Source organism: Anomaloglossus baeobatrachus, chromosome 4 (assembly GCF_048569485.1).
Source record: "Anomaloglossus baeobatrachus isolate aAnoBae1 chromosome 4, aAnoBae1.hap1, whole genome shotgun sequence".
Lineage (NCBI taxonomy): Eukaryota > Metazoa > Chordata > Amphibia > Anura > Aromobatidae > Anomaloglossus > Anomaloglossus baeobatrachus.
In genome coordinates this window covers 699,219,744-699,246,135 of record NC_134356.1, presented here as the reverse complement: position 1 = coordinate 699,246,135, position 26,392 = coordinate 699,219,744, and the positions used below count along the sequence as shown (strand labels likewise).

General features: G+C 50.8%; 1 protein-coding gene across 3 annotated transcripts in view; it reads left to right on the top strand.

Annotated features, from left to right (window-relative positions):
- The window catches only part of CAMTA2 (calmodulin binding transcription activator 2), a 154,790-nt gene that overhangs the window by 91,517 nt on the left and 36,881 nt on the right, over positions 1 to 26,392 (top strand). Inside the window, exons 13-22 of one of the 3 annotated variants that reach the window (XM_075346737.1) lie at positions 14,943 to 15,124; positions 15,205 to 15,283; positions 15,391 to 15,667; positions 15,738 to 16,018; positions 16,208 to 16,365; positions 20,169 to 20,324; positions 20,410 to 20,629; positions 20,915 to 20,986; positions 22,185 to 22,205; positions 24,098 to 24,273. In XM_075346737.1, the coding sequence (XP_075202852.1) occupies positions 14,943 to 15,124; positions 15,205 to 15,283; positions 15,391 to 15,667; positions 15,738 to 16,018; positions 16,208 to 16,365; positions 20,169 to 20,324; positions 20,410 to 20,629; positions 20,915 to 20,986; positions 22,185 to 22,205; positions 24,098 to 24,273 (1,622 nt within the window). Of the gene's footprint in view, positions 1 to 14,942; positions 15,125 to 15,204; positions 15,284 to 15,390; positions 15,668 to 15,737; positions 16,019 to 16,180; positions 16,366 to 20,168; positions 20,325 to 20,409; positions 20,630 to 20,914; positions 20,987 to 22,184; positions 22,206 to 24,097; positions 24,274 to 26,392 lie in introns of all 3 variants that reach the window. The other 2 variants (XM_075346735.1, XM_075346736.1) reach the window with 2 other exon arrangements.

Sequence of the window (26,392 nt, the reverse complement as noted above, 5' to 3'; positions counted from 1 at the left end):
GGGGCGGGGGAGGGGGAGGAATGCCGCGGCTGTTTAAGTTTCCATCAGACGTCACCCGAGATTTACTAAGTGGATTATTCGCTTCTTAAGTTACACACAATATTTTCCAGTGTGTGTGATCAGTGCAGGGGGTGCGGGCGGCCGAGACCACCGGGGGCCGGGGCCTGACACTCATCTCCTCTGCTCCCACGGGATCCACCAGATTATGCCTCTTCTCCGCAAATACACTGGATCCACCTGATTCTGTCTCCTCCCTAGGATAACACTGGATCCACCTGATTCTGTCTCCTCCCTAGGATAACACTGGATCTACCAGATTATGCCTCTTCTCCGCAAATACACTGGATCCACCTGATTCTGTCTCCTCCCTAGGATAACACTGGATCCACCTGATTCTGTCTCCTCCCTAGGATAACACTGGATCCACCTGATTCTGTCTCCTCTCTGAGATAACACTGTATCCACCTGATTCTGTCTCCTCTCTGAGATAACACTGGATCTACCAGATTCTGTCTCCTCTCTGAGATAACACTGGATCTACCAGATTATGTCTCTTCTCTGAGATAACACTGGATCTACCAGATTCTGTCTCCTCTCTGAGATAACACTGTATCCACCAGATTATGTCTCTTCTCCGCAAATACACTGGATCTACCAGATTCTGTCTCCTCTCTGACATAACACTGGATCTACCAGATTCTGTCTACTCTTTGTGATTTCACAGAGAAGACATGTGCTGGTGAATCCAATGTCATAAAAGAGTCGAGTGCCGGTGGATCCAGTTACTTCCCAGAGACAGGCCCTGCTTGATCCAGTTACTTCCCAGAGACAGGCCCTGGTTGATCCAGTTTCATCCCAGAGGTGGGTACTGGTGGATCTACTGTCATCCAAGAGAAAGGGTGTTGCTGGATCCAGGGTCATCAATGAGAAGACTGCTGGTGGATCCAGTGTCATCAATGAGGCGGGTGCTGGTGGATCCAGTTTCATCCCAGAAGCAGATGCAGGTGGATTTAGGATCATCCCAGAGGCAGATGCTGGTGGATTTAGGATCATCCCAGAGGCAGATGCTGGTGGATTTAGGATCATCCCAGAGGCAGATGCTGGTGGATTTAGGATCATCCCAGAGGCAGATGCTGGTGGATTTAAGATCATCCCAGAGGCAGATGCTGGTGGATTTAGGATCATCCCAGAGGCAGATGCTGGTGTATTTAGGATCATCCTAGAGGAAGATGCTGGTGGATCAACTGTCATTTCAGAGACTGGGTGTTGGTGGATCCAGTGTTATCCCAGAGGCACTCGCAGGTAGATGTAGTTACTTTCCAGAGGTGGGTGATGGTAGATCCAGTTACTTCCTAGTGGCGGGTACTGGTGGATCCAGTTTCTTCTTAGAGACGGGCACTAGTGGATCCAGTGTCATCTCATAGGCGGGGTGTTGGTGCATCCATCGTCATCCCATACGTAGGTACGGTTTGATCTACTTACTTCCCAGAGGCTTATGCAGGTGGATCCAGTGTCATCCAAGAGGTGGGTGTTGGTGGCTCCAGCGTCTTACCAGATTCGGGTGCTGATTGATCCAGTGTCATCCCAGAGGCGAAGCACTGATGGATTAGTTTCATCCCAGAAATGGGCGCTGGTGGATTGTGTCATCCCAGAAACAGGTGCTGATGAATCCTTAACACTGGATCCACTGGCTCTTGTCTCTCCATGTGATATCTCAGAGAATAAACAAAATGTGGATCCAGTGTTATCACAGAGGAGATACAGAAGCTGGAGGATCCAATATTACTTTACAGAGAAAAGACAGAAACTGGATCCACCAGCTTCTGTCTCTGTGACGACACTGGATCCACCAGCTTCTGTCTCTGTGATGACACTGGATCTACCAGCTTCTGTCTCTGTGACAACACTGGATCCACCAGCTTCTGTCTCTGTGATGACACTGGATCCACCAGCTTCTGTCTCTGTGACAACACTGGATCCACCAGCTTCTGTCTCTGTGATGACACTGGATCCACCAGCTTCTGTCTCTGTGATGACACTGGATCCACCAGCTTCTGTCTCTGTGATGACACTGGATCCACCAGCTTCTGTCTCTGTGATGACACTGGATCCATCAGCTTCTGTCTCTGTGATGACACTGGATCCATCAGCTTCTGTCTCTGTGATGATATTGGCTCCACCAGCTTCTGTCTCTGTGATGATATTGGATCCACCAGCTTCTGTCTCTGTGATGATATTGGATCCACCAGCTTCTGTCTCTGTGATGATATTGGATCCACCAGCTTCTGTCTCTGTGATGATATTGGATCCACCAGCTTCTGTCTCTGTGATAATATTGGATCCACCAGCTTCTGTCTCTGTGTTGACACTGGATCCATCAGCTTCTGTCTCTGTGATGACACTGGATCCACCAGCTTCTGTCTCTGTGATGACACTGGATTCATCAGCTTCTGTCTCTGTGATGATATTGGATCCACCAGCTTCTGTCTCTGTGATGATATTGGATCCACCAGCTTCTGTCTCTGTGATGACACTGGATCTACCAGCTTCTGTTGAATAAACAAAATGTGGATCCAGTGTTATCACAGAGGAGATACAGAAGCTGGAGGATCCAATATTACTTTACAGAGAAAAGACAGAAACTGGATCCACCAGCTTCTGTCTCTGTGACGACACTGGATCCACCAGCTTCTGTCTCTGTGATGACACTGGATCTACCAGCTTCTGTCTCTGTGATGACACTGGATCTACCAGCTTCTGTCTCTGTGACAACACTGGATCCACCAGCTTCTGTCTCTGTGATGACACTGGATCCACCAGCTTCTGTCTCTGTGACAACACTGGATCCACCAGCTTCTGTCTCTGTGATGACACTGGATCCACCAGCTTCTGTCTCTGTGATGACACTGGATCCACCAGCTTCTGTCTCTGTGATGACACTGGATCCACCAGCTTCTGTCTCTGTGATATTGGGTCCACCAGCTTCTGTCTCTGTGATGATATTGGATCCACCAGCTTCTGTCTCTGTGATGATATTGGATCCACCAGCTTCTGTCTCTGTGATGATATTGGATCCACCAGCTTCTGTCTCTGTGATGATATTGGATCCACCAGCTTCTGTCTCTGTGACGACACTGGATCTACCAGCTTCTGTCTCTGTGACGACACTGGATCCACCAGCTTCTGTCTCTGTTACGACACTGGATCCACCAGCTTCTGTCTCTGTGATGACACTGGATCCACCAGCTTCTGTCTCTGTGATGACACTGGATCCACCAGCTTCTGTCTCTGTGATGACACTGGATCCACCAGCTTCTGTCTCTGATGATATTGGATCCACCAGCTTCTGTCTCTGTGATGATATTGGATCCACCAGCTTCTGTCTCTGTGATGATATTGGATCCACCAGCTTCTGTCTCTGTGATAATATTGGATCCACCAGCTTCTGTCTCTGTGTTGACACTGGATCCATCAGCTTCTGTCTCTGTGATGACACTGGATCCACCAGCTTCTGTCTCTGTGATGACACTGGATTCATCAGCTTCTGTCTCTGTGATGATATTGGATCCACCAGCTTCTGTCTCTGTGATGATATTGGATCCACCAGCTTCTGTCTCTGTGATGACACTGGATCTGCCAGCTTCTGTCTCTGTGACAACACTGGATCCACCAGCTTCTGTCTCTGTTACGACACTGGATCCACCAGCTTCTGTCTCTGTGATGACACTGGATCCACCAGCTTCTGTCTCTGTGATGACACTGGATCCACCAGCTTCTGTCTCTGTGATGATATTGGATCCACCAGCTTCTGTCTCTGTGATGATATTGGATCCACCAGCTTCTGTCTCTGTGATGATATTGGATCCACCAGCTTCTGTCTCTGTGATGATATTGGATCCACCAGCTTCTGTCTCTGTGATGACACTGGATCCATCAGCTTCTGTCTCTGTGTTGACACTGGATCCATCAGCTTCTGTCTCTGTGTTGACACTGGATCCATCAGCTTCTGTCTCTGTGTTGACACTGGATCCATCAGCTTCTGTCTCTGTGTTGACACTGGATCCATCAGCTTCTGTCTCTGTGTTGACACTGGATCCATCAGCTTCTGTCTCTGTGTTGACACTGGATCCATCAGCTTCTGTCTCTGTGTTGACACTGGATCCATCAGCTTCTGTCTCTGTGTTGACACTGGATCCATCAGCTTCTGTCTCTGTGATGACACTGGATCCATCAGCTTCTGTCTCTGTGATGATATTGGATCCACCAGCTTCTGTCTCTGTGATGAAATTGGATCCACCAGCTTCTGTCTCTGTGATGACACTGGATCCACCAGCTTCTGTCTCTGTGATGATATTGGATCCACCAGCTTCTGTCTCTGTGTTGCCACTGGATCCATCAGCTTCTGTCTCTGTGTTGACACTGGATCCACCAGCTTCTGTCTCTGTGATGACACTGGATCCATCAGCTTCTGTCTCTGTGATGATATTGGATCCACCAGCTTCTGTCTCTGTGATGATATTGGATCCACCAGCTTCTGTCTCTGTGTTGACACTGGATCCACCAGCTTCTGTCTCTGTGTTGACACTGGATCCATCAGCTTCTGTCTCTGTGTTGACACTGGATCCATCAGCTTCTGTCTCTGTGTTGACACTGGATCCATCAGCTTCTGTCTCTGTTTTGACACTGGATCCATCAGCTTCTGTCTCTGTGATGATATTGGATCCACCAGCTTCTGTCTCTGTGATGATATTGGATCCACCAGCTTCTGTCTCTGTGTTGACACTGGATCCATCAGCTTCTGTCTCTGAGTTGACACTGGATCCATCAGCTTCTGTCTCTGTGTTGACACTGGATCCACCAGCTTCTGTCTCTGTGATGACACTGGATCCACCAGCTTCTGTCTCTGTGTTGACACTGGATCCACCAGCTTCTGTCTCTGTGATGACACTGGATCCACCAGCTTCTCTCTGTGATGGCACTGGATCCACCAGCTTCTGTCTCTGTGATGACACTGGATCCACCAGCTTCTCTCTGTGATGGCACTGGATCCACCAGCTTTTTTCCCTATTGTATGATATCACAAGATCCATCACACTTTGCCTCTGCAATAACACTGAATTTTCTCTTCTGTTTGCCTTTTATGTTTGTCCATAGCTTGTCCATAGATGTTGCTTCTCCTATATCCCCTCCTCCTACTGTCCGAGTTCCTCAGGGTTCAGTCTTAGGCCTCCTCCTCTTACCGTTGGGTTCCTCAGGGTTCGGTCCTAGGTCCCCTCCTGTTACCGTTGGGTTCCTCAGGGTTCAATCCTAATGCCCTATCTTCTTACTGTCAGAGTTCCTTAGTGTTTGGTCCTAGCCCTCCTCCTCTTACTGTTGGGGTTCCTCAGGGTTTGGTCCTAGGCCTTCTCCTCTTATTGTCAGGGTTCCTCAGGGTTCTGTCCTAGGTCCCCTCCTCTTACTGTCGGGGTTCCCAAGGGTTCAGGCGTATGTCCCCTCCCCTTATTATCAAGGTTCCTCAGCATTCGGTCCTAGGCCCCCTCTTCTTACTGTTGGGATTCCACAGGATTTGGTCCTAGGCCTTCTCCTCTTATTGCCAGGGTTCCTCAGGGTTTCGTCCTAGGTCCCCTCCTCTTACTGTTGGTATTTTTCAGGGTTCAGTCCTAGGCCCCCTCCTCTTACTGTTGGTATTCTTCAGGGTTCGGGCCTAGGCCTTCTCTTCTTATTGTCAGGGTTCAGTCCTAGGTCCCCTCCCCTTATTATCGAGGTTCCTCAGCATTTAGTCCTAGGTCCCCTCCTCTTACTGTTGGGATTCCACAGGATTTGGTCCTAGGCCTTCTCCTCTTATTGTCAGGGTTCCTTTCGTCCTAGGCCCCCTCCTCTTACTGTTGGTATTCTTCAGGGTTTCGTCCTAGGCCCCCTCCTCTTACTGTTGGTATTCTTCAGGGTTCAGTCCTAGGCCCCCTCCTCTTACTGTTGGTATTCTTCAGGGTTCAGGCCTAGGCCTTCTCCTCTTATTGTCAAGGTTCAGTCCTAGGTCCCCTCCCCTTATTATCGAGGTTCCTCAGCATTCGGTCCTAGGCCCCCTCCTCTTACTGTTGGGATTCTACAGGATTTGGTCCTAGGCCTTCTCCTCTTATTGTCAGGGTTCCTCAAGGTTTCGTCCTAGGTCCCCTCATCTTACTGTCGGGGTTCCCAAGGGTTCAGGCCTAGGACCCCTCCTCTTATTATCGAGGTTCCTCAGCATTCGGTCCTAGGCCCCCTCCTCTTACTGTTGTGATTCCACAGGATTTGGTCCTAGGCCTTCTCCTCTTATTGTCAGGGTTCCTCAGGGTTTCGTCCTAGGTCCCCTCCTCTTACTGTTGTGATTCCACAGGATTTGGTCCTAGGCCTTCTCCTCTTATTGTCAGGGTTCCTCAGGGTTTCGTCCTAGGTCCCCTCCTCTTACTGTTGGTATTCTTCAGGGTTCAGTCCTAGGCCCCCTCCTCTTACTGTTGGTATTCTTCAGGGTTCAGTCCTAGGCCCCGTCCTCTTAGGCTATGTGCGCACGTCGCGTAAAAACATGCAGTTACGCTGCGCTTTGTAGCGCAGCGTAACTGCATGCGTCCTGCGTCCCCTGCACAGTCTATGGAGACTGTGCAGGGGCCGTGCGCACGTGGCGTTTAAGAGCGCAGCGCTTCGGCTACTGCCGAAGCGCTGCGCAAAAAGAAGTGACATGTCACTTCTTTCCTGCGCTTTGCCGGCAGCTCCTGCTCTGTCTATGGGAGGAGCTGCAGGCAGAGCGCATGGAATCGGCGCTCACTACGGACATTTCTGCAGCGATCTAAAGCGCACATGTGCTCTTCAGATCGCTGCAGAAATTTCTGCAGGGCTTGTACGCAACGTGCGCACATAGCCTTACTGTTGGTATTCTTCAGGGTTCGAACCTAGGCCTTCTCCTCTTATTGTCAGGGTTCCTCAGGGTTCAGTCCTAGGTGCCCTCCCCTTACAGTTGTGGTTCCTCAGGGATCAGTCCTCAGACCCCTCCTCTTCTCTTTATACACCACCCCTATTAGACAAGCCATCAGCAGATTTGGTTTCCAGCACCATCTCTATGCCGAAGACTCCAATTATATACATCATCTCCTGACATCACAATACAAACATTACAAAATCAGCATAAAACATACACCTTTATTCCTAAACTTGCAGGAGCAACAATTATTACTCCAGAACACACAAGTCAGGTACTGAAAGCCATCACTAAAAGAGGTGAAGAACACCCTGGTCACATAGGTTAACCCAAATAGGTGTGCGCCCAGAGGGGTCACGTATAGTGATGGCCACTAGAAATAACAAACACATGAAAAAAACTAAACAAACATAAAGGAAAATTGATGTTGCTGTAGGCAAAGGACAGTGGTCCAATTGGCAGAAAAAACACAACATACAAAATAATACCTAAAAAAACAATATATAGTGCACTCCATTGACTGACAATGGTCAAGCATACAGATACATGAAATGCAATAAGATTTTAGGCATTAAATAAAAGGAATGGTCTCACCCAATCCCTTTTGATGGAGGGACATGCAGTCTCTTGGTCCTGAGTAGTGGATACGTCCGCCATATACTGGCCCTACCACCTACCAGATATAAAATAACAAATGACTGCTGCCCCAAACTTCCGTCCTAACAAGGACGGACCACAGCTAGGTCTCAAGCTGGACCCCTATGCTGACCCTGATGACATCCCGGCGTTCCGACGCGTTTCGTCACTAAGACTCCTCAGGGGACATGATAATCGTCAGTCAGGTCCTTGCTGCCAGCCCTCACAAAACCATAATGTCAAAGGTCACCTTTGACATTATGGTTTTGTGAGGGACCTGACTGACGATTATCATGTCCCCTGAGGAGTCTTAGTGACGAAACGCGTCGGGACGCCGGGATGTCATCAGGGTCAGCATAGGGGTCCAGCTTGAGACCTAGCTGTGGTCCGTCCTTGTTAGGACGGAAGTTTGGGGCAGCAGTCATTTGTTATTTTATATCTGGTAGGTGGTAGGGCCAGTATATGGCGGACGTATCCACTACTCAGGACCAAGAGACTGCATGTCCCTCCATCAAAAGGGATTGGGTGAGACCATTCCTTTTATTTAATGCCTAAAATCTTATTGCATTTCATGTATCTGTATGCTTGACCATTGTCAGTCAATGGAGTGCACTATATATTGTTTTTTCTTTGTCGCTCTATTGGGAGACCCAGACAATTGGGTGTATAGCTACTGCCTCCGGAGGCCACACAAAGTATTACACTTAAAAGTGTAAGGCCCCTCCCCTTCTGCCTATACACCCCCCCCGTGGGATCACGGGCTCCTCAGTTTTCATGCTTTGTGCGAAGGAGGTCAGACACGCACAGCATAGCTCCACTGTTTTAGTCAGCAGCAGCTGCTAACTATGTCGGATGGAAGAAAAGTGGGCCCATATAGGGCCCCCAGCATGCTCCCTTCTCACCCCACTCTTGTCGGCGGTGTTTGTTAAGGTTGAGGTATCCATTGCGGGTACGGAGGCTGGAGCCCACATGCTGTTTTCCTTCCCCATCCCCCTCAGGGCTCTGGGTGAAGTGGGATCTTACCGGTCTCCAGGCACTGAGACCGTGCTCCATCCACAGCTCCTGGGAATCTGCTGGATATGGAGCTGAGTATCGTCAGGGACAGGGCCCTGCTACATTAAGGTACTCTGTGTCCCCGTACAAATCGCGCACACACACACCAGCATGCTGGGTGTGTTAGTGCGCCGGGGACAACAGCGCGGAGCGCTTGTGCTATTACTCACTGCAGCTTAGCTGAGTGAGTTTATGTATTAGGAACTGCCGCGCCGGCCGCTGCTGGCTGTTTTTACACTGTGGCGCGGCTGGGACTTGTGGTGCGCCGGGGACTTCCGCGCTGGCCGTGCTTATACGACGGCCGCGCTTATAAATCGAGTCCCCGGCTTTTGCGGCCTAGTTTCGTTTCGTTCCCGCCCCCAGGCCTGCCAGTCAGGGGAAGGGCGGGACGCTGTTCAGAACGTCAGCGCCGAGGGCTGGAGTCTGCTTAGCATACTCCAGCCCCCTCACTGGGCACAGTGAGACGCCAGTTTCCCGCACTTTGTCTGGGGCATGCCCACGGCCCGCCCCTCTCCACAGGACGCCGGCAGCCATTCCTGTGTGCAGTCTGAGCTGGAGAAGGGAGACAAGCTCTTGGAGACCCAGACACAGGATTCGGGCGACCACACACCCGCTTTTGAGCGGGCGGTAAGCAGCACCTGAGGTGCTGACCCCACTAGTGCCGAAGTGTTCATTTGTACTTTATGCTTGTATGTTATACATTGCACTGTACGGTCGCTATTCTTGGCTATATACCCTCCTAGATGGCTAGACAACAGCATGTCGTCCGCAAAAAGCAAGGGTGCCAAGGCACAGGCTTTCTATGCTGCTTGTACCGCATGTGAGGCTGTTCTACCGGCAGGTTCCACTGACCCCCATAGGGTGCAATGCTCCCCTGTAGCACTTGCTCAGCCGGGGTCTCTGCTAGAGGTGGCCCAAGGAGAACCACCTGTGAACACTGTCCAGGTGACAGGGACGGAGTTTGCAGTTTTTGCTGATAGATTGTCTCTGACTATGACTAAAATCCTAGAGACTTTGCAGTCCAGACCGGTAACTCAGACCATGGGCACTGTTGATTCAATGCTCCCTGGCCCCCCTCATTTGGAACAAATCCGTGCTCCGGGGGGGTCCCATGCATCCCAGGGTGAAGGCTCTGACACGGACGACAGTCCCAGACAGCCTAAGCGAGCTCGCTGGGAGCGGCCCTCGACTTCATCACACTGGTCAGGGTCCCAGCAGGAGGACTCTCTGTATGATGAGGCAGAGGTAGCTGATCAGGATTCTGATCCTGAGACCGCTCTCAATCTGGATACTCCTGATGGTGACGCCATAGTGAATGATCTGATAGCGTCCATCAATGGAATGTTGGATATTTCTCCCTCAGCTCCTCCAGTGGAGGAGTCAGCTTCTCAGCAGGAGAAATTCCATTTCAGGTATCCCAAGCGTAAATTGAGTACTTTTCTGGACCACTCTGACTTCAGAGAAGCAGTTCACAAACACCATGCTTATCCAGATAAGCGTTTCTCCAAACGTCTTAAGGATACACGTTATCCCTTTCCCCCTGACGTGGTCAAGTGCTGGACCCAGTGTCCAAAGGTGGATCCTCCAATCTCCAGGCTTGCGACTAGATCCATAGTTGCAGTGGAGGATGGGGCTTCACTTAAAGATGCCACTGACAGACAGATGGCGCTCTGGTTGAAATCCATCTATGAAGCTATCGGCGCGTCGTTTGCTCCAGCATTCGCAGCTGTATGGGCACTCCAAGCTATTTCAGCTGGTCTTGCGCAGATTGACACTGTCACACGTACATCTGTTCCGCAAGTAGCGTCCTTAACCTCTCAAATGTCTGCATTTGCGTCTTACGCTATTAATGCTGTCCTGGACTCTACGAGCCGTACGGCAGTGGCGTCCGCCAACTCCGTGGTTTTACGCAGAGCCTTGTGGTTAAGGGAATGGAAGGCAGATTCTGCTTCCAAATAAGTGCTTAACCAGTTTGCCATTTTCTGGTGACAGACTGTTTGGTGAGAGATTGGATGAAATCATTAAACAGTCCAAGGGTAAGGATTCTTCCTTACCCCAGCCCAAACCTAACAAACCCCAACAGAGGAGGGGACAGTCGAGGTTTCGGTCCTTTCGAGGCTTGGGCAGGTCCCAATTCTCCTCGTCCAAAAGGACTCAAAAGGATCGGAGGAGCTCAGATTCTTGGCGGGCTCAGTCACGCCCAAAGAAGGCAGCCGGAGGAACCGCTACCAAGGCGGCTTCCTCATGACTTTCGGCCTCCTCTCTCCGCATCCTCGGTCGGTGGCAGGCTCTCCCGCTTTGGCGACATTTGGCTGCCACAGGTCAAAGACCGTTGGGTGAGAGACATTCTGTCTCACGGGTACAGGATAGAGTTCAGTTCTCGTCCTCCGACTCGATTCTTCAGAACTTCTCCACCTCCCGACCGAGCCGGTGCCCTTCTGCAGGCGGGTGCTCTCTAAAGGCAGAAGGAGTGGTGATCCCTGTTCCTCTTCAGGAGCAAGGTCACGGTTTTTACTCCAATTTGTTGTGGTGCCAAAAAAGGACGGGTCTTTCCGTCCTGTTCTGGACCTAAAACTGCTCAACAAGCATGTGAAAACCAGGCGGTTCCGGATGGAATCCCTCCGCTCCGTCATCGCCTCAATGTCTCAAGGAGATTTCCTAGCATCAATAGACATCATGGATGCTTATCTCCACGTGCCGATTGCTCCAGAGCACCAGCGTTTTTCTACGCTTCGTTATAGGAGACGAACACCTTCAGTTCGTAGCCCTGCCTTTCGGTCTGGCGACAGCCCCACGGGTCTTCACCAAGGTCATGGCAGCAGTAGTAGCAGTCCTGCACTCTCAGAGTCACTCTGTGATCCCTTACTTGGACGATCTACTTGTCAAGGCACCCTCTCAAGAGGCATGCCAACACAGCCTGAACGTTGCACTGGAGACTCTCCAGAGTTTCGGGTGGATCATCAACTTTTCAAAGTCAAATCTGACCCCGACCCAATCGCTAACATATCTTGGCATGGAGTTTCATACTCTCTCAGCGATAGTGATGCTTCCGCTGAACAAACAGCGTTCACTACAGACAGGGGTGCAATCTCTCCTTCAGGGCCAGTCACACCCCTTGAGACGCCTCATGCACTTCCTAGGGAAGATGGTAGCAGCAATGGAGGCAGTCCCTTTCGCGCAGTTTCATCTGCGTCCACTACAATGGGACATTCTCCGCCAATGGGACGGGAAGTCGACGTCCCTACACAGGAACGTCTCCCTTTCTCAGGCGGCCAAGGATTCTCTTCAGTAGTGGCTTCTTCCCACCTCATTGTCAAAAGGAAAGCCTTTCCTACCCCCATCCTGGGCGGTGGTCACAACGGACGTGAGTCTGTCAGGGTGGGGAGCAGTTTTTCTCCACCACAGGGCTCAAGGTACGTGGACTCAGCAGGAGTCCACCCTTCAGATCAATGTTCTGGAAATCAGGGCAGTGTATCTTGCCCTACAAGCCTTCCAGCAGTGGCTGGAAGGCAAGCAGTTCCGAATTTCCACCATATCCGCAGTTCACATCCCGGGCGTAGAAAACTGGGAAGCAGATTTTCTCAGTCGCCAGGGCATGGACGCAGGGGAATGGTCTCTTCACCCGGACGTGTTTCAGGAGATCTGTTGCCGCTGGGAGATGCCGGACGTCGACCTAATGGCGTCCCGGCACAACAACAAGGTCCCAACATTCATGGCACGGTCTCAAGATCACAGAGCTCTGGCGGCAGATGCCTTAGTTCAGGATTGGTCGCAGTTTCAACTCCCTTATGTGTTTCCTCCTCTGGCACTGTTGCCCAGAGTGTTACGCAAGATCAGGTCCGACTGCCGCCGCGCCATCCTCGTCGCTCCAGACGGGCCAACGAGGTCGTGGTACCCGGATCTGTGGCATCTCGCGGTAGGCCAACCGTGGGCTCTACCAGACCGACCAGACTTGCTGTCTCAAGGGCCGTTTTTCCATTTGAATTCTGCGGCCCTCAACATGACGGTGTGGCCATTGAGTCCTGGATCCTAGCATCTGCAGGGTTATCTCAAGAGGTCATTACCACTATGAGACAGGCCAGAAAACCCACATCTGCCAAGATCTACCACAGAACGTGGAAGATATTCTTATCTTGGTGCTCTGCTCAGGGTATTTCTCCCTGGCCATTTGCCTTGCCTACTTTCTTTCCTTCCTGCAATCCGGTTTGGAAAAAGGTTTGTCGCTCGGCTCCCTTAAGGGACAAATCTCAGCGCTCTCTGTATTTTCTCAGAAGCGCCTAGCAACACTTCCTCAGGTACGCACGTTCCTGCAGGGGGTTTGCCGATTAGTCCCTCCTTACAAACGACTGTTAGAACCCTGTGATTTGAACAGAGTGCTGATGGTTCTTCAGAAACCACCATTCGAGCCTATGAGAGTTTTTTCCCTCTCACGCCTTTCGCAGAAAGTGGTTTTCCTTGTGGCAGTCACTTCACTTCGGAGAGTGTCTGTCCGGGCAGCATTGTCGTGCAAGGCCCCCTTCCCGGTGTCTCACCAGGTCAAGGGGTTCTGCGTCCGGTTCCGGAATTTATCTCTAAGGTGGTTTCCCCCCTTTCATCTCAATCAGGGTATCCCCGTACCCTCTGTTTGTCCTCATCCAGTTCACCAATGTGAAAAGGATTTGCACTTGATTAAATCTGGTGAGAGCACTCAGACTCTACATCTATCGTACGGCGCCCCTGCGCCGCTCGGATGCATTCTTGTCCTTGTCGCTAGCCAGCGTAAAGGGTCGCAGGCTTCCAAATCAAGCCCGGCTCGGTGGATCAAGGAACCAATTCTCGAGCTTATCGTTCTGCGGGGCTTACGGTTCCCTCAGGGCTGAAGGCCCATTCTACCAGAGCTGTGGGTGCGTCCTGGGCTTTGAGGCACCAGGCTACGGCTCAGCAGGTGTGTCAGGCGGCTACCTGGTCCAGCCTCCACACTTTCACGAAACACTATCAGGTGCATGCCTATGCTTCGGCGGATGCCAGCATAGGCAGACGAGTCCTTCAGGCGGCAGTTGCCCACTTGTAGGAAGGGGCCGTTTTACGGCTCTACTACGAGGTATTATTTACCCACCCAGGGATTGCTTTTGGACATCCCAATTGTCTGGGTCTCCCAATTAGGAGCGACAAAGAAGAAGGGAATTTTGTTTACTTACCGTAAATTCCTTTTCTTCTAGCTCTAATTGGGAGACCCAGCACCCGCCCCTGTTTTTTTGTATATACATGTTGTTCATGTTGAATGGTTTCAGTTCTCCGATATTCCTTCGGATTGAATTTGCTTTAAACCAGTTTATTGGCTTTCCTCCTTCTTGCTTTTGCACTAAAACTGAGGAGCCCGTGATCCCACGGGGGGTGTATAGGCAGAAGGGGAGGGGCCTTACACTTTTAAGTGTAATACTTTGTGTGGCCTCCGGAGGCAGTAGCTATACACCCAATCGTCTGGGTCTCCCAATTAGAGCTAGAAGAAAAGGAATTTACGGTAAGTAAACAAAATTCCCTTCTTTAGGTATTATTTTGTATGTTGTGTTTTTTCTGCCAATTGGACCACTGTCCTTTGCCTACAGCAACATCAATTTTCCTTTATGTTTGTTTAGTTTTTTTCATGTGTTTGTTATTTCTAGTGGCCATCACTATACGTGACCCCTCTGGGCGCGCACCTATTTGGGTTAACCTATGTGACCAGGGTGTTCTTCACCTCTTTTAGTGATGGCTTTCAGTACCTGACTTGTGTGTTCTGGAGTAATAATTGTTGCTCCTGCAAGTTTAGGAATAAAGGTGTATGTTTTATGCTGATTTTGTATTTGATTTATATTTGGATTGCTATTTTACAATACAAACATTACTCTAAAGCTGAACTTCTCGTGTTTCCACCTTCTACAGATCTATCTTTCCCCGATATTGCAGTTTCCTTGGGTGGTTCTACCATAACTCCCAGCAGCACGCCCGCTGTCTTGGGATCATTGTTGACTCAGATCTTTCCTTCACTCCCTATATGCAATCCCGCGCTCATGTCACCTGCACTTCAAAACATCTCTAGAAATTGACCTTCTCTTACCCTTCAAATTATAAAATCCCTTAATGTCGCTCTTAGCCATTCCCACCTGGACTACTGCAACTCCCTACTGATCGGTCTCCATCTAACCAAACTTTCTCCCCTCCACAATCTGTCATAAATGCGGCAGCCAGGGTCGTATTCCTGAAAATGTTTGGTGCCTCCCGTTGCGGAATATGTTGGCGCTATAGAAATAAGAATATTGTTTTCTCTCCTTGTCTGCCGTCTCAGGTCTCCGCCACCGATAGCTTTGAAGCTCGTCTGGTTGCGGTTTGCGAGAAGATGATGTCACAAAGCTGCTGGGTGACGTCAGACTTCCTGGCACACGAGATGAGCTTCCGCGGGATGACTCTGCTGCACCTGGCTGCGGCGCAGGGCTACGCCCGACTTATCGAGACCCTGATCCAGTGGAGGTGAGTGTCAGAGCATTGAGGTTAGATTGTCATGGACCCTCAGCGGCATAAATCTCTGAGAAATGTGATGTTCTCCTCAGGAGTATCCACTCTCAGAGCCTGGCGGTGGAGCTGGAGGTGGACCCTCTGAACGTGGATCACTTCTCCTGCACACCGCTGGTGAGTACAGGATGTTTGCACCGCCACTTATCTCTTCCGTAGTGAGTGTTCACCGCCCGCACTCCCGGTGCTCTGTTGTCATCCGATTTCCCGTCTGTCTCCCTTAGATGTGGGCCTGCGCTCTTGGACACACTGAGGCGGCCACGCTCCTTTTCCGCTGGGACTGCAGGGCCCTCTCCATACCAGACTCTCTGGGACGACTTCCTCTGGGTGTCGCTCGATCACGAGGACATGTGAAGCTGGCATGTACCCTAGAAGAGATGCAGAGGCAGGAGGTGGCGCAGGGAAACTACACCGACCTGCACCAGGCCAGCTGGCACTCCCTGGTGGGCAATCAGGAGATCAGTCGGGGACTCTCGCCCCTCTCCACCAGCGCAGACACCGGTAATGGAGCCGATTCTGTGGAGCGTGATCAGGTGCTGTGACCTGAAGCTGATGGGCTTCTTTTTCACAGGTCTCAGCAGCCTCCCGTCCCCCTCTGAGGTATCAGACGGGTCTGTGTCGGTGACCTCGGCGTATTCCAGCAGCTCAGCCCTACGAGGCTCCCCTGACTGCAGTCCAGAAAGCAGCCAAGACACCCTGGTGACGCCGTCCCCCAACCCTAGGATACTTGGAGCTGCCTCCTGGCAGCTGGAGGACCCGGTAGAGCAGGTCCCCTACCTTGGTTCCCCTGGAGTAGATGAAGCCGATCTCCTGGAATATCAGGAGGACACGGAGAACCAGGACTACCTGCAGGTAACGTGTGGCTTCTCCGCTCCCCAGCACTGCTGCCACTCTCCTCGTCACTGCAGTTTAGTTCTGTCTCTCCGGTCTCCGCGTTTTGTATCCGGTGCACCCTTTTCTCTCTTCTGCTCCCTCACATCCTTCCTCTGTCGCCCTTACTTTGCTTCGTCCCAGGTTGATATGGTTACCCTCGCAGAACAGATCATAGAAGCCACCCCAGACCGCATCAAGCAGGATGACTTCACCGCATCCGACTCTGCCGGCCTCAGGGAGAGGTCCGCAAATCTCAGCAAAACCATGGCGTGGCTGGCCAGTTACCTGGACACTGCCGACCAGATGCCTGGCCTGCCCCCACACGGGTCAGTACTGAAGGGCCTGGATATGGAGTATATGGAGTGTGTATAACCCATGGGTAGCAGAGCTGGGAGTGTGTGCACAGGCCATGGGTAGCAGTGCTGGGAGTGTGTGTACAGACCATGGGAAGCAGTGCTGGGAGTGTGTGTACAGGCCATGGGTAGCAGTGCTAGGAGTGTGTGCACAGGCCAAGGGTAGCAGTGCTGGGAGTGTGTGCACAGGCCAAGGGTAGCAGTGCTAGGAGTGTGTGCACAGGCCAAGGGTAGCAGTGCTAGGAGTGTGTGCACAGACCATGGGTAGCAGTGCTAGGAGTGTGTGCACAGGCCAAGGGTAGCAGTGCTAGGAGTGTGTGCACAGGCCAAGGGTAGCAGTGCTGGGAGTGTGTGCACAGGCCAAGGGTAGCAGTGCTAGGAGTGTGTGCACAGACCATGGGTAGCAGTGCTAGGAGTGTGTGCACAGGCCAAGGGTAGCAGTGCTAGGAGTGTGTGCACAGACCATGGGTAGCAGTGCTAGGAGTGTGTGCACAGACCATGGGTAGCAGTGCTAGGAGTGTGTGCACAGACCATGGGTAGCAGAGCTGGGAGTGTGTGCACAGGCCATGGGTAGCAGTGCTGGGAGTGTGTGTACAGGCCATGGAGTAGCAGTCCTGGGAGTGTGTGCACAGGCCATGGAGTAGCAAAGCTGGGAGTGTGTGTACAGGCCATGGAGTAGCAGTGTGTGTACAGGCCATGAAGTAGCAGTGCTAGCAGTGTGTGTACAGGCCATGGAGTAGCAGTGCTGGGAGTGTGTGTACAGACCATGGAGTAGCAAAGCTGGGAGTGTGTGTACAGACCATGGAGTAGCAGAGCTGGGAGTGTGTACAGGCCATGGGTAGCAGTGCTGGGAGAGTTTGTACAGGGCATGGGTAGCAGTGCTGGGAGTGTGTGTACAGGCCATGGAGTAGCAGTGCTGGGAGTGTGTGTACAGGCCATGAAGTAGCAGTGCTGGGAGTGTGTGCACAGGCCATGGGTAGCAGTGCTGGGAGTATGTGCACAGGCCATGGGTAGCAGTGCTGGGAGTGTGTGTACAGGCCATGGAGTAGCAGTGCTGGGAGTGTGTGTACAGACCATGGAGTAGCAGTGCTGGGAGTGTGTGCACAGGCCATGGAATAGCAAAGCTGGGAGTGTGTGTACAGGCCATGGAGTAGCAGTGTGTGTACAGGCCATGAAGTAGCAGTGCTAGCAGTGTGTGTACAGGCCATGGAGTAGCAGTGCTGGGAGTGTGTGTACAGACCATGGAGTAGCAGAGCTGGGAGTGTGTGTACAGGCCATGGGTAGCAGTGCTGGGAGAGTTTGTACAGGCCATGGAGTAGCAGTGCTGGGAGTGTGTGTACAGGGCATGGAGTAGCAGTGCTAGCAGTGTGTGTACAGGGCATGGAGTAGCAGTGCTAGCAGTGTGTGTACAGGCCATAGAGTAGCAGTGCTGGGAGTGTGTGTACAGACCATGGAGTAGCAGTGCTGGGAGTGTGTGTACAGGGCATGCAGTAGCAGTGCTGGGAGTGTGTGTACAGACCATGGAGTAGCAAAGCTGGGAGTGTGTGTACAGGCCATGGAGTAGCAGTGCTGGGAGTGTGTGTACAGGCCATAGAGTAGCAGTGTTGGGAGTGTGTGTACAGGCCATAGAGTAGCAGTGCTGGGGTGTGTGTGTACAGACCATGGAGTAGCAGTGCTGGGGTGTGTGTACAGGCCATAGAGTAGCAGAGCTGGGAGTGTGTGTACAGGCCATGGAGTAGCAGTGCTGGGAGTGTGTGTACAGACCATGGAGTAGCAGTGCTGGGAGTGTGTGTACAGACCATGGAGTAGCAGTGCTGGGAGTGTGTGTACAGGCCATGGAGTAGCAGTGCTGGGAGTGTGTGTACAGGCCATGGAGTAGCAGTGCTGGGAGTGTGTGCACAGGCCATGGAGTAGCAGTGCTGGGAGTGTGTGTACAGGCCATAGAGTAGCAGTGCTGGGAGTGTGTGTACAGACCATGGAGTAGCAGTGCTGGGAGTGTGTGTACAGGCCATGGATTAGCAGTGCTGGGAGTGCGTGTACAGGCCATGGAGTAGCAGTGCTGGGAGTGCGTGTACAGGCCATGGAGTAGCAGTGCTGGGAGTGTGTGTACAGGCCATGGAGTAGCAGTGCTTGGAGTGTGTGTACAGGCCATAGAGTAGCAGTGCTGGGAGTGTGTGTACAGACCATGGAGTAGCAGTGCTGGGAGTGTGTGTACAGGCCATGGAGTAGCAGTGCTGGGAGTGTGTGCACAGGCCATGGAGTAGCAGTGCTGGGAGTGTGTGCACAGGCCATGGAGTAGCAGTGCTGGGAGTGTGTGTACAGGCCATGGAGTAGCAGTGCTGGGAGTGTGTGCACAGGCCATGGAGTAGCAGTGCTGGGAGTGTGTGCACAGGCCATGGAGTAGCAGTGCTGGGAGTGTGTGTACAGGCCATGGAGTAGCAGTGCTGGGAGTGTGTGTACAGGCCATGGAGTAGCAGTGCTGGGAGTGTGTGTACAGGCCATGGAGTAGCAGTGCTGGGAGTGTGTGTACAGGCCATAGAGTAGCAGTGCTAGCAGTGTGTGTATAGGGCATGGAGTAGCAATGCTGGGAGTGTGTGTACAGACCATGGAGTAGCAGTGCTGGGAGTGTATGTACAGGCCATGGAGTAGCAAAGCTGGGGTGTGTGTGTGTACAGCCCATGGAGTAGCAGTGCTGGGGTGTGTACAGGCCATAGAGTAGCAGAGCTGGGAGTGTGTGTATATGCCATGAAGTAGCAGAGCTGGGAGTGTGTGTACAGGCCATGAAGTAGCAGTGCTGGGAGTGTGTGTACAGGCCATGGAGTAGCAGTGCTGGGAGTGTGTGTACAGGCCATGGAGTAGCAGTGCTGGGAGTGTGTGTACAGGCCATGGAGTAGCAGAGCTAGCAGTGTGTGTACAGGCCATGAAGTAGCAGTGCTGGGGTGTGTGTACAGGCCATGGGTAGCAGTGCTGGGAGTGTGTGTACAGGCCATAGAGTAGCAGTGCTGGGAGTGTGTGTACAGGCCATAGAGTAGCAGAGCTGGGAGTGTGTGTACAGGCCATGGAGTAGCAGTGCTGGGAGTGTGTGTACAGGCCATGGAGTAGCAGTGCTGGGAGTGTGTGTACAGGCCATGGAGCAGCAGAGCTGGGAGTGTGTGTACAGGCCATGGAGTAGCAGAGCTGGGAGTGTGTGTACAGGCCATGGAGTAGCAGAGCTGGGAGTGTGTGTACAGGCCATGGAGTAGCAGAGCTGGGAGTGTGTGTGTACAGGCCATGGAGTAGCAGAGCTGGGAGTGTGTGTGTACAGACCATGGAGTAGCAAAGCTGGGAGTGTGTGTACAGGCCATGGAGTAGCAGTGCTGGGAGTGTGTGTACAGGCCATGGAGCAGCAGAGCTGGGAGTGTGTGTACAGGCCATGGAGTAGCAGAGCTGGGAGTGTGTGTACAGGCCATGGAGTAGCAGAGCTGGGAGTGTGTGTACAGGCCATGGAGTAGCAGAGCTGGGAGTGTGTGTGTACAGACCATGGAGTAGCAAAGCTGGGAGTGTGTGTACAGGCCATGGAGTAGCAGAGCTGGGAGTGTGTGTACAGGCCATAGAGTAGCAGAGCTGGGAGTCTGTGTACAGGCCATGAAGTAGCAGAGCTAGCAGTGTGTGTACAGGCCATGAAGTAGCAGTGCTTGGAGTGTGTGTACAGGCCATAGAGTAGCAGAGCTGGGAGTGTGTGTACAGGGCATGGGCTAGTGTCTGGCTCGCTCACATATACCATCATGTGCACACAGTGAGGGGTTACGTGCCGCTCGTGCTTTGGCCCGCTTTGCTCAGATGAACCCAGGAGATGATGGTAGTAACCTGGCGGCAGAGATCGGAGGTTTTGGGCAGCGCATCAAGCGAGTGAACAGGAGATCCATGGAGGGGCTACGCGTCAAGGTGACGAGGTATGAGGCATGCCACCGCAGACGTGTGTAGCTGCCACCTCTATGGTCTCTTTTTTTACCGTCACTGCCGCCTTCGTATTTCCAGGTCTGACGCGCCGCCATCCCCCACGACTCCACCTCCTCTGGGTGAGATCTCCTTTGAGAGGTTTGACCCTCCTGGTGCCGCCCGCTGGTCCGAGTTCCTCAGTGCCTCAAGTAGTGGACGCATGGAAAGTGAGTTCGCCCTCTTGACCCTGTCTGACCACGAGCAGCGAGAACTGTATGAGGCGGCTCGAGTCATCCAGACAGCCTTCCGCAAATACAAGGTGAGACCGGTACCGGTGGTTCTTAGGGCGCCTCCTGCAGGTCACTGCTTGTCTATATATCCCCTCATCTCTCTGAGCCTCCCTGTCATATGGATAGGGTCATATGACCCCCTGCTGTTAGGGGGCATCAGAGTGGGGTTCCGTTATAAAGGGCCAGGTCCTCCTCTTCATCCTCACTTGTCCTCTTCATCCTCACTTGTCCTCTTCATCCTCACTTGTCCTCTTCATCCTCACCTGTCCTCTTATACATGGAGATCTCACATAACCCTTTGTATTCATATCCAGGGACGACGCCTAAAGGAGCAGCAGGACCTGGCGGCCGCCGTCATTCAACGCTGCTACCGCAAATACAAGCAGGTAACGGAGCGCGGATGAGATTTTCTGTTTCTGCTGCCATTGTAAGATAGGATGGAGACGCTGGGGCGTTTACATGTGCACGATACTGAGATTGATGGACAAGTTTGGTGAAGATAAGGGCCCTATCACTGATGGAGATGTTGGGCTGACCCTGACTCTTGAAAGATCGGTCGGATGGCCCTATCACTAATGGAGAGGTTACGCTAACTCTGACTCTTGGGGAGTTCAGAAGGGCAGCCCTATCACTGATGGGGATGTTGGGCTGACCCTGACTTTTGGAGGAGATCGGTTGGACGGACCTATCACTGATGGAGGCTAACCCTAACTCTTGGGGAGATCAGAAGGGTGGCCCTGTCACTGATGGAGGCTAACCGTGACTCTTGGGGAGATTAGAAGGGCGGCCCTATTACCGATATTGATGTTGGGCGGACCCTGACTCTTGGGGAGATTGATAGGACAGCCTTTTCACTGGTGGTGATGTTGGGCTGACTCTGGCTCTTGGAGGAGATCTGTAGGACAGCCCAATCACTGATGGGGATCTTGGGCTGACCCTGACTCTTGGAGAGATCAATAGGATGGCCCTATCACTGATGGAGATGTTGGGCTGACCTTGACTCTTGGGGATATCAGAAGCGCGGCACTATCACTGATGGGGATGTTGGGCTGACCCTGATTCTTTGTGGAGATCGATAGGACGGCCCTATCACTGATGGAGATGTTGGGTTGACCCTAACTCTTGGTGGAGATCAGTAGGACAGCCCTATCACTGATGGAGATGTTGAGCTGACCCTGATTCTTGGTGATCATTGGGACAGCTCTATCACTGATGAGGACGTTGGGCTGACCCTGACTTTTAGGGCCGTCCTACCGATCTCCCCATCACTGATGGAGATGTTGGGCTAACCCTAATTCTTGGTGGAGATCATTAGGACGACTCTGTCACAGATGGGGATGTTGGGCTGACCCTGATTCTTGGTGGAAATCAGTAGGACTGCTGTATGACTGCTTGGGATGTTAATGACTTGACGCTCTGCTCAGTGACTGGTGGCCAGAACGCACTGCCATTAATTCCAGTATCTGACATTTGATGGATTTGGCTCCTGTGAGGAGACTATACGTGCCACATACACATCACGTGACATTAGCCCGGGGGTCACCTGCTGTTTTCCCACTAATCCAAGCCTTCTTCTCTTACAAGCTGACATGGATCGCCCTGAAGGTAAAATCCTCCCACTTGTCAGTTCTGATCCTGCTATGTACAACACAAATGTCATCTTGAGTATAGATTGCGAAGCTGCCCAGAAAGAACCTTATAGGACCCCTGGTGGGGAAATCATGGAGTGGTCCAGCTTGTCTATTGGAGTTACCAGCTTAAGATGCCTCCTTGATCCACAGCTCATCCTAAAATACACAATATCTAGTCATTTCTATGGGGTAAAGTTAGGAGTAGTTAGTGTCATCTGATTATATGGAACGGTATGAGGTAGGGTCACCCTCTAGTGTTCGGGAATGTCATGAGGTAGGGTCGCCATATAGTGTTCGGGAAAGTCATGAGGTAGGGTCGCCATCTGGTGTTCGGGAATGTCATGAGGTAGGGTCGCCATATAGTGTTCGGGAAAGTCATGAGGTAGGGTCGCCATCTGGTGTTCGGGAATGTCATGAGGTAGGGTCGCCATCTGGTGTTCGGGAATGTCATGAGGTAGGGTCACCCTCTAGTGTTCGGGAATGTCATGAGGTAGGGTCGCCATATAGTGTTCGGGAATGTCATGAGGTAGGGTCGCCATCTGGTGTTCGGGAATGTCATGAGGTAGGGTCGCCATCTGGTGTTCGGGAATGTCATGAGGTAGGGTCGCCATCTGGTGTTCGGGAATGTCATGAGGTAGGGTCGCCATCTAGTGTTCGGGAATGTCATGAGGTAGGGTCGCCATCTAGTGTTCGGGAATGTTATGAGGTAGGGTCGCCATCTAGTGTTCGGGAATGTTATGAGGTAGGGTCGCCATCTAGTGTTCAGGAATGTCATGAGGTAGGGTCGCCATCTAGTGTTCGGGAATGTCATGAGGTAGGGTCGCCATCTAGTGTTCGGGAATGTTATGAGGTAGGGTCGCCATCCAGTGGCTAGGAATGTTATGAGGTAGGGTCGACATCTAATGGCTGGGAATGTTATGAGGTAGTGTCGCCATCTGGTGGCTAGGAATGTTATGAGGTAGGGTTGACATCTAATGCCTGGTAATGTTATAAGGTAGGGTCGCCATCTAGTGGTGGGAAATATTATAAGGTAGGGTCGCCATCTAGTGTTCGGGAATATCATGAGGTAGAGTCGGCATCTAGTGGCTGGGGACCTTATGCGGTAGGGTCACCGTCTAGTGTTCAGGAATATTATGAGGTAGGGTCGCCATTTAGTGACCAGGAACGTTATGTGGTAGGGTCGCCATCTAGTGACCGGGAACGTTATGTGGTAGGGTCACCATCTAATGGCCAGGAACGTTATGTGGTAGGGTCGCCATCTAAAGGCCAGGAACGTTATGTGGTAGGGTCACCATCTAGTGTTTGGCAATATCATGAGGTAAAGTCGCCATCTAATGGCCAGAAACGTTATGTGGTAGGGTAACGATCTAGTTACCGGGAACGTTATGTGGTAGGGTCGCCATCTAGTTACCGGGAACGTTATATGGTAGGGTCACCATCTAATGGCCAGGAACGTTATGTGGAAGGGTCACCATCTAATGGCCAGGAACGTTATGTGGTAAGGTCACCATCTAGTGTTTGGCAATATCATGAGGTAGAGTCGCCGTCTAATGGCCAGGAACGTTATGTGGTAGGGTCGCCATCTAGTGACCGGGAACGTTATGTGGTAGGGTCGCCATCTAGTGACCGAGAACGTTATGCGGTAGGGTCGCCATCTAGTGGTTGGGAATGTCATGAGGCAGGCACCATCTAGTGGTCCGGATCGTAATGAGGTAGGGTCGCCATGTATTGGTCAGGAGCATGAAACTATATTGTTGCCATCGAGTGGTCAGTGATGTTCATGGCAATCTGGCAGAGAGGCGACATCGACCCTCTTCTTGGAGCGTTGCGCGGCCATTAATCTGTCTCTGTTCCTCTATTTCCCAGTATGCTCTGTACAAAAAGATGACGCAGGCGGCCATCCTGATCCAGTCCAAGTTCCGTAGTTATTATGAGCAAAAGCGTTTTCAGCAGAGCCGCCGGGCAGCCGTGCTGATCCAGCAATGTTACCGCAGCTACAGGGAGGGGGCCCGCGGGGGCCCGGGGCTGCAGCATCGCATCAAGTGAGTGATGGACACTGGTTAATCACACTCCATAATATACGGTGTATATATATGTATATGTGTATATATATATATATATATATATATATATATATATAATGTGTGTGTGTGTGTGTAAAATATATGTGTGTGTGTGTGTGTGTGTGTGTGTATATATATATATATATATATATATATATATATATATATATATACACACATATATGTATATATATGTATATGTGTGTGTGTGTAAAATATATATGTGTGTGTATATATATATATATATATATATATATATATATATATATATATATATATACATATATGTATATGTGTGTATATATATATATATATATATAGCGGGTGAAATAACTATTAACTATCTAAGTAAAGTAAACATATTTATAAAGCTGACATGCATTTCTCCCCAGATATCGGTAACAACCCATCCAATCCACACAATCAAAAGAATCACCATAGCTGTCCATAAATTGTGTAATAATGAGAAATGACACAGGGAAAAAGTATTGAACATGTAAAGAAAGAGGTGCAAAAAGCTTCAGAAAGTCCTGATGACACCAGCTGAAATCTGAGTAGTTAGAAAGTGTCATGAACAGGGCGAAGAGGAAGTTACACCCCCCCCCCTTTTCCACCTCACAGAGCACGTGACGTGCTCTCTAGCGCCCCTCTTATGGTCAGGCCAATTATGGAATTGCCCGACAATAAGCGAGGAGGCCGCTATTCTACTAAGCCGATGATTGAAGGGCTCCCGGTGAGAGTAAGGTATATATTCCCCCGACTCGTGCGGCGGAATATATCTAATCCGTCCCTGATCTCACGGGTCGCCACACAATGATCCTTGGCATAAACTCGCTGCCACCAATCGATTACGGTAACTATTACGCCAAGCACACGAACGTGGGATTCAGGATCGAGATAACAGAAGAGCCCCAGATTAAATTATATGTTTTAATCGCCGTAAGGGCACACTAGAGACTACAATATATACAATATGGAATTTACAGAATATATATATATATATATATATATATATATATATATAGATGTGTATATATATATATATATATATATATATATATATATATATATATATATATATATATATATATATAATATATGATATATATATATATATATATATATATATATATACACACACATATATAGGTCACAATACATTTACAAGTAAGAACAGGCATACAGATGTATCAATTACCTTAGGGTTGAGGGTTTAGCCCATGCACGGAGTATTGTGTGGGGCCAGGGACGTTTCAGGTATCCTCCACTACTTGAATGAAGCTCGTGACCCCCAGAAGAAATACAATGCACGGACCTCTGCCCTTAGCTTTTATCTTTTCTGTCCTGGGCTCACACAGCCCCCCCTGGTGACATCATCCTGGCTGGGAATTTCCTCCCCCTGCTGCTCACTGAGAATAATCTAACGTTATATTTCCCAGCCTAGCTCGGCCCCTGAGCTACTCACACGGACGATATGACCCTCACTTTTGTCGTGAATTGATCTCCGTTTTGATAGGAAATATGAGAGTCCTGCGGGCTTCCTGGGGCCAGTTATTAATTATTGAGGGCTACGTACATCATACAGGTTTGCCGAAATATGTGTTACGTGCGTCTGGCCCTCTGGAATATGAAAATGTGCCTGTCTTGTCTGTGGGGGCGATGTACCCCCCAATATCGAAACTCTACTGACGGTTCTGAATTGTCTAGAGGAGACCTTTGAAGTTAGGTTACTAGTAAAGATTTACTGAACCACATTTAGACAAGTCTGTGAAATACTGGAAGAATATATTCTGGTCATATGAGGCAAAAACTGAGCCTTTTGGAGGCCAGAATGCACACCATGTTTGGAGGCCAAAAGGCAAATCATGTCAAAAAACACCAAATAACAGTGAAGTGTGGAGGTGGGAAAATCATGGTGTGGGGCTGATTTTCATCAAACGGCACTGGAAAACTTCGAAAAATTGAAGGAAGGATGAATGGAAAAAAGTAGAGACATTCCTGATAAAAATCTGCTGCCATCTACCAGGATAATGAAGATGAAACGAGGGAGGACATTTAAGGAAGACAAAGGTCCCAAACACACGGCCAAGGAAACCCT